General features: G+C 39.2%; 1 protein-coding gene across 1 annotated transcript; it reads left to right on the top strand.

The window, feature by feature from the left end:
• The first annotated feature begins 2,284 nt into the window (after positions 1–2,284).
• On the top strand, positions 2,285–2,974 carry LOC141601746 (uncharacterized). The gene has a single exon (XM_074422048.1). The coding sequence runs from the start codon at positions 2,285–2,287 to the stop codon at positions 2,972–2,974; it is 690 nt and encodes a 229-aa protein (XP_074278149.1).
• Positions 2,975–8,735: the final 5,761 nt, after the last annotated feature.

Below are 8,735 nucleotides of genomic sequence, written 5' to 3'. Positions count from 1 at the left end.
ACGGACGGATTCTTGTCCAGAGATTTTTCTTTGTTTTTCTTCAGCTGCAAGACGGGCGGATTGTCAACAAGACGGACGGATTTTGTGAGACGGGCGTCTTTCCAGGAATCCGCTCGGATTCTTCAACAGTCAAGAATTTGCAGTTTTCAGCTCAGCCCAAGACGGGCGTCTTCTCAGCAGGACGCTCGGATCCTCTGCAGACGGGCGGATTCTCAGGAATCCGCTCGGATTGGTCCTTGTGTACACGGATTCAGTTCCATCCGTGCACCAACGCATTCCCTTATCATTCTTTCTTTCTTTCTTTCAAATCTTGTGTTCTTCATTGTGGGGGCACTACTAAGGCATGAATAGCCTAGGCAATTGCCATCCCCACACTAAGGTAAAGCACTACACATCAATTAAAATTGTTAATCCCTCCCTCACTTCTCTCTTTTCATGACAATTATTTTGATCAAAGTAAATAAATCCAAAAATGACAAAAAATGCAATACAAAAATTAAATGTAAGTTAGGGAGTTAGAAATATTTACAAGTGGTGGTTTAGGGAGGACTCCACCAAACTCTCATTCTTGATGAGATGTCAAGGGGGCATGTTCAAGGTGTTGTTGATGTTGCTCAACACCTCGAAGAAGTAATTAAAAGCGGATTCTGGGGAATCCGGACGGATTGTTGAGGGGGAATCCAAGCGGATTCAGGCAAGGGACGCTCGGATTGTGCAGGACGGACGGATTGCTGGCAATCCGCTCGGATTGTCAGTCAGCATAGTAACATCTTCTTTTTCTTCCCTTTTCTTCATAAATTCCTTGGGGATTTCCTTGGGGACTCAAGGATCCTTTTCTCAACAATGCTCTTCTACTATGCTATGTACAAAGGCCTTCTAGTCTTGTCTCTCCTTGATGCTTGGTCATTGAATATGATCAATTTAGCCTTGTTTTGCCATGGAAATGCAAGATTCTTACTCCTTTCCTACCAAGGGATCAAAATCTCAAAGAATATGCAAAACAAAGAACTAAAGACAAGAAATGACCCAAATAGGCACTAAAAAGCATGGAAACAATGGTAATTCGGGGGCTAAATATGCGCCAATTATGGTCGCATCAATACCTAAAGTTGATAATCCTGTGACTGTTACAGAGTTTAGACCCATAGCGTGTTGCAATGTGGTTTACAAGGTAATTTCTAAGCTTCTCTGCAATAGGCTCTCTCAGGTGCTTCCATATCTCATTTCTCCTTCCCAATCTGCTTTCATTAAGGGTAGGAGTATAATGGGTAACATCCTTATTAGTCAAGATCTTGTTAGACTTTATAATAGGAGGAATGTGTCCCCAAGGTGTATGCTCAAAGTGGACTTGAGGAAAGCATATGATACAATTGAATGGAACTTTGTGAGGCAGATGATGGTCAGTTTGAAGTTTCCTTTGAAGTTTGTTGAGTGGATTATGCAATGTGTGACGACTACTTCATTCTATGTTGTGCTTAATGGCCAGACCTATGGTTTCTTTGCTGGGCAAAGGGGACTTAGACAAGGGGATCCATTGTCCCCTTTGTTGTTTACTGTGTGTATGGAGTACCTGAGTAGGCTGATGGCTGAGGCTAGAGGGTTCCCTGGTTTTAAATACCACCCTCTCTGTAGAGGCATCAAGCTCACACATTTGATGTTTCTTTGATGACCTGCTCATTTGTTTTGCAAAGGGGACATTAAATCGGTGATTATAATTGGAAGTTTTTCATTGTTTTTCTAGTGCTTTCGGCTTGACCATTAGTAGTGAGAAGTCGATATCATTTCGAATGGCATTGATGATGATATCTTTGTTGGAGCTATCCTGGATCATACTTGGTTTTAAGAAGGGTTCCCTACCTTTCAAGTATTTGGGGGTTAAAATTTCACATAAGAGGTTAACAAAAGCGATTGTAATGTTCTTGTGGATAGAATGGTCCATAGGATTAGAGGATGGAATAAAAAGAAGATCTCTTATCTTGGTAGATCGACTTTGGTGAAAGTGTTCTCTCTACCATTCACACTTATTGGTCTCGTTGTTTGTTCTCCCACTGGAGTCATGGAGAGGATACACGGGCTTTATGTAGGAACTTTCTGTGGGAAGGAGGTGAGGACTACACCAAAGCTCCTCTAGTGGCTTGGTCTGTTCTTTGCAAGGGGAAAGATGAAGGGGGGCTAGGTCTGGTTGATTTGAAGACTTGGAACATAGCAAAGAATTGGGAAGCTTGTTTGGTGGATAGCTAAGAAAAAGGATCATTTGTGGATTCAATGGGTAGATAAAATTTATATGAAAGGTCGATCTTGGCTTAACTATCAACCTACTGCTGCTAGCTCTTGGGCATGGAGGAAAATCTGGGAGGTTAAAAAGAAGTTCCGGGAAGCATATAATCAAGGTAAGTGGATGACTGATGGGGATGAGTATACTATTGCTAAAGGATATGATTGGTTAGTTCAGAGCACACCCAAAATTCAGTGGCATAAGAGTGCTTGGAATCGGTTTAATATTCAGAGACATTGCTTTATACAGTGGCTGATTAAGCATGAAAGACTACTTACTCTTGATAGACTGCATAAAATGGGTGTGACTCAGAATACTAACTGTTACATTTGTGGCATGGCTGCTGAGAGTCACAAACATCTGTTCCAAGACTATGTTTATGCGACTAAATGCTACAAGGAGTTGTATACTTGGCTAGGAGTTTCTGATAAGAAGAAGCAGCTGGTTTCTGCTGATAAAGTGCTACAGCAACGAGGCTGGTCTGGATTTGTGAGGTTGGTTACCTGTGCTCTGGTGGTGGCTCTACAATATAATATTTGGCAGACACGGAATATTTGCAGGTTGGATGGCATGGTGCCTCAGCCAAGGACTCTGCTGACACGTATTAAGAATGAGTTTAAGTTGAGATTGATGGCTGTGAGCAAAGGAACTATGAAACACCATGATCTGATGTGGTGTCAAACTCGGGGTCTCATGTAATTATTTTTTGTAGGCAATTTTGAGTATGATTCTGTTAGATGTGGTAGATGTGAAATGGTTGTAATGGTGACAATTTTTTGCCCTTTTTAGGGGATGAGCTATAATACTACTTACATTTCCACCAAAAAAAATAATAAGAGAAGATCCCTGGTAAGAAAGAGTGAGATGATAGCGATATGAAATAATGGAATTTGAGTTTTGGAACGATGAGAAGGTAATTGGAGCACTAAAGGGTTAGGTAGAAGTAATAAGGAGTTGAGTTATTAATTGGTATTGTTGTGTGTAAAGAGATAAGAAGGATAAAAGTAAACTGAGAAAGATGTCGATCGGGTTTATGTGATATAGAAGTCAGGAATCGTCCAGTTGTATGATATTATCATGAGGACGTTAGTTAATGGTCATATAGGAGTTTCAGGACAATATGATTAATCATGAGTTTCGAGGAATTAAGGGAGTATAAAGTTGGTGGAGTATTTGCACGATACGAGATATTTGGTGGAGAGTTAAATGACGATACAAGTAAGGATAGTATTGGGAATAATGTTGAGGTAATTTTGTTAATGGATTTGATGTTCGTTATTTGGGATGTTAACCAAAGGTAGGAAAGAAACCGTGATGTTTAGAGATGAGTATGAAAGGGTTGTTATACGAGCAGTGGGGGTATTGTGGTGTTGTCACTAGTGGATAAGGGCGATGATGAGCAGGAAGGATAGCCATTCTAAAGAGGTTGATTTTGTAGAGACCAGATTGATAGGTATGGTTGTGAGGAAGTATAAGATGTGGTTGTTGGAGGCGGTTGCTAGTAGTTGAATAGTAATGGTATGGTTATATTTGGAATGAGGTGATGGTTATACGAATGGGAGAATGTTATGAGGGGCATACGAGTTAAGCTCGGGTGAAAGGTAACCTTTAACAGGTGGTAACTTACGTGATCAGGATTGACTATTTGGATGTGATTATGGGTCTTTGATGTGTGTAAATGTTTGTGTGAGGTTCTAACCTCACGGGAAGTGGTATGGTGTGATAGTTATAAAGTTGTTATCTGAATGTTCTGTAATATATGTTGGACACGGTAATTTAATTGAATGATATTCAAAAAGGTAATAATTTGATTAATCTGGCATGACTGGTTATACTTGTATGTATTCATGACATATGTTATTCCGTGATGTGGTAAGGGGATGATATTCATGAGGTTATTATCTGTTTAATTCATGTAATATGTTGCATTATGATTTAGTAAAGTGGATTTGAGTAAGTTTTTCTTGTCCGAGAAGTTATGTTGAGTCAGTGCTTATGAGATTGAGTAAGTTGTGATGACTATCGATGTGGTTGTGGTGCCTCGGGTGGTGATCCGGGCACGGTTTAGTGTTGTGATGTGGGTATTTTCGCACTGCGGTGTGGCTGTTGGTGCACTACTACAAATCCAGGCAACTACAACGCCCCTTTAACAACGATTATTCACGAAAATCACAATAGACGTTGTAGAATGTATGGCGCGAATTTTACTAAAATAAATTACAACGGGTATTGTTATAAAAATCGTTGTTATTAGTTTTAACAACGGGTCACACATTCACAACCGTTGTTAATAATTTGGCGCAAAATTGGCGCAAAGTTAGGGAAAAGTAATCACAACGGTTATTTTTGAAACCCGTTGTTAAAACTTATTTAACAACGGGTGTTTTTTACAACCGTTGTTAAAACTTATTTCACAACGGTTGTTGTTTAATAACCGTTGTCAATACCTTCCATACTATAAACCACACAAACAGAAGTCTGCTGCAGCCACAAAACACAACCCTTAATACACAAACACAAACACAGCAGACAAACAAGCAAACACAAAACACATACACACTCTCTTTCTCTATTTCTCTCTTTCTCATCGTCGCTTTATCTTCTCGCCGTCACTGTGATTTCATCGTCTATTACGTTCTGTATTTATCAGGTAAATCTCGCCGTCACTGTTAGTTTCATCGTCATTATTTTCTTTTTCTATTTATTTCTTTTGCATGTATGTGTTTTTATCGACCATTATGTTATTTGTTTAAGTATTGTTCGCATAATTAGTTAGTAAAACAATGAAGAAGCAAGATGAAGAAGTAAGATAAACATAATTAATATATATACATATTTATAAATACATAAATTAAAAAAAAAATTACATATGTAAAAATGCAATTCTTATATTTTCATAGAGGATCTTATTCTGCTCTATCGTATCCGTCCTCTCCTCCTTGGCTATTTGAGGTTCCGTTCGGCCAGATTGCTATATCGTCATATAGCCGCAATCGCCGCTTTGCTCCGTCAAGCCATCTTCTTTGGCGTGCTTGATGCGGATCGAGCATCCGCAAGGTAGCTCTGAAACTTTCCTCAATATGGAGGAACCAGGCGGATGAAGTTGTTGTTGTTCTCGATCATGGTAAGAGTCTTAAGGATGAAATCATTCATTTTGTTGGAGTTTTTGAGTTTGTTTTGAAAGATTAAGTAGAGTTTGTTTTAGCAGTTAGAGTTTGGAGATGAATATATGAGATAATGGAAATGTTAGTTGAGATATGCAATGTATTTATACTAAGCAATGTGTGGGTTGAGTTAATTGCTTTTTAATTAATATATATGTTAGGAAGTTGTGCCATAATCATCATCATATCTCTCAATAATGCTGCTTCAAATCCTATTACTAACCCTTCTCATTCCATATTATCCGTTCATATGTACAGTGATGTCAGTAATAATGCATGCATCGGAATTCTAACAGGCCGTAATTATGCATGCATCTAGTAATATTTAATTTAACTTTTTTTTATTTTTTAAGAACAAACAACAACGGTTATTTTAAAACAACCCGTTGTCTTTAGTTATAACAACGGTTTTGTATATTAAAACCCGTTGTTATAACTTTCCCCCCAAAATTGAGTCACACTTTCCACAACGGGTTTTTATACATAAAACCGTGGTTAATAGTTTTAACAACGGTTTCCTTAAGTAAACCAACCGTTGTTAAAACCTTCTACAACGGACGCTTTAACAACGTCCGCTTTTTTATATAACAACGGTTTTTGACCGTTGTTATAGCCTGTATCTGTAGTAGTGGTGGCGGTGTTGCGATACCGTCACCGGTTGTGGTGGAGTAGGCGAGATGATTATGATACGAGTTTTCGAAAGTACATACCAGTAAACATAGATTGTTGTTTTGTTTGCTGCTGTTCCTTGTGAATTTTGGTTGAACATGTAGACTGTTGTTTTGTTTGTTGATGTTTTCTTTACCTTTTTAAGTCTGGGAATGAGGGTCGAGTATGATATGAAATAGAGTTGTATATGTTTTCGTTGTTGTCATGGTATAGTGATTTTCCTGTTGATGGGACACAGTTGTGAGAGGTTGTTACAGTACTTTTGATCTTGTTCTAGATAATGCTTTAGTAGATATGGTAATGGCAAGTGAGTCGTAGAACATGTTTGGTAATGACCTGAAAGATGCAGGTGGTTCATAATCTTTTATTGGGACAGTGAGTATAGAGTGTTGGAAATTAGAGTCATGGTAAGTTATGGATGAGTTTTGCGGTAGTGAAAGAAAAGAACTTGAGGATCTGGTGTGAGTATGTGTAATAATTGTGGATCGTGAGTTATGAGTATGGAAGTGGTACACGTATAGAGGATTATGTCGTTTTGACGGTAATAGGGAAAAAGTGAAGTTTTGGGTTAAGCTAAGGATTTTGTGGTATAGGTTAGGTGGTGTGACGGGTGAAGTGAAGTATGAGAGTTGTTTAAGTAAGAGAACCTTGGATATATGATTAGTGAGTGTTTAGATTATAGGCGGTTACCTATGACATGTGATGGTGATGAGAATAATGAGAAGATATAACTAAGGATATAGTATTAGTGAGTTACGAGGACGTAACATTTATCTTAAGAGGAGTAGGATGCGATAAAAGAGTGTTTGATGATTGTGCATGTCGTAGTATAATTCGAAATAGAGTGTTGGTGTAGCATAAAGAATGAAGTTGTATATATTGTGGTTGATGTTGTTAAAAGGCCATGGTCGTGCTTGTAGTAGTGTGATGTTTAGAAGTGTGAGAATTTTTCACTAGTGTAGACAGTTGGATGATGAGGTTATGAGTGTGAGTAAACTTCGAGGACGAAATTCCTTTTAAGGGTGGTAGAATGTAACATTCCGTTTGATGTCTATGTGTGTCTTGATGTTGGATTTGGCAGTGGATGATATATTATGGAGCTAGCAGCGTTAGTGGACGGTAGTTGGTTATGTATGGAGTTGGTGTCGTGAGAGATATATATGTGGTAGATATGATATCGTGAGTCATGTTGTGGAAGTAAACATAGTTGGTGGAGTGGGTGTTAAGAGTTCATGTTTTATAGGTTGGGTTTTCGTTTGAGTTCTTAGCTATGTTGTTGTGTCTTGGTCGAGTTAGTATGTTTGTTTTTATGTATGGGTTGAACTTCGGGGACGAAGTTCTTTTTAAGGAGGTAAGACTGTAATACTATGGCTTTATGAGTCTCTGAGTACTCTATCGAGTGGGCCTTACTCTGTCGAGTAAGGGTGTGTTGCGTTTTAAAAATAGTTTCTGACCTGTTGGGTACTCGATCGAGTAACCTTGATACTCGATCGAGTAAGGGGGAACTCGATCGAGTACCTCAGCTACTCGATCGAGTAGCCCGGTTTCTGAGTAATGTTTTTGGGTTTTATTAATAATGCGGGAATGATATATAAGGCTTTCGTCACTTTTTCTCAAAACACTTTTACAATCTAAAAACCTTCAAGAGAAGATTAGAAGTTACGTTGAATCATTCCCGCCGCATTATTAGCAAATCCCGAAACTAGAAGTGTCGGATCCTGTCGTTCTTTATGTCTTTGTGACCCTTGCGTCGAGCGTAAGATCTACGTACCGAATTTGTTATATTTAATTAAGTTTCGTTAAACCCTAATTTTGGGATTGGGGGTTTTCTATGTTTATGCTGATGTGGTAGTGATTGCATGATTATGTGTGTAGGAGAAGGGTTCGTAGAGGAAAGGTTTTGAGACAGCTGTTAGATCGTCTGATGATTGTGTTGCTTTCCAGGTAGGGTTTTACCTACTCAGTATTAGTCCCATGATGCACTGTTGGTGTTATGTGATTGTTGAATATTATCGTATTCGTATTGTTACGGTTGTTGGTTTTGATTGTTGTTTAATGGTTGTGATTGGCTGTCTTTGGTTCTCGAGATGCGTTCTCGGCTGAGTGGAGTCACTTGCGGGAGTGGCTTCACGCCCTAGTTTCGCCCTCCGTGGAACCCGCCACGGGAGGGGATGTGCACATTAATGGGACAGGGTGTTCGCTCGGTATGATGAGCGGGGCTTAGGTGGGAACGGCTGCGGTCCCCCAGTGGCAGGGCTGGTCCAGTGGACAGTCGGTGACGGAGATTGATTAGAGTGGGTGTGATTGTGTGTGTGACTGTTTGAGATGCTTGTTTACTGTGTTGTCGGTTATATAAATTATGTGATTAGTACTAACTCCGTTTAATGTTTTAAAAACTGTGGTGATCCATTCGGGGGTGGTGAGCAGTTATTGAGCAGGTATTATATGACGCGTATGGGATAGCTGGGATGAGTCATCACGTGGCAGTTAGAAGTCTTCCGCTGTGTCAGGCGATGTTTTATAGCTTTGATAGTTTTGGCAGTAGACCGTCTGAGAGTCTTGTATTTCTTTTTATGAGTTTTGGAGTTGGTATGTAATCACTTTAAACATTATTTACTTTTAAGTAT

The sequence above is a fragment of the Silene latifolia genome, chromosome 9 (assembly GCF_048544455.1).
Source record: "Silene latifolia isolate original U9 population chromosome 9, ASM4854445v1, whole genome shotgun sequence".
Lineage (NCBI taxonomy): Eukaryota > Viridiplantae > Streptophyta > Magnoliopsida > Caryophyllales > Caryophyllaceae > Silene > Silene latifolia.
Note: the sequence above shows the minus strand (reverse complement) of the source record. Positions and strands in the feature narration are given on the sequence as shown.

What these genes read in the sequence shown, in the direction of transcription:
- LOC141601746 (XM_074422048.1), top strand. Translation starts at nt 2,285, where the DNA reads ATGAAAGGTCGATCTTGGCTTAACTATCAACCTACTGCTGCTAGCTCT.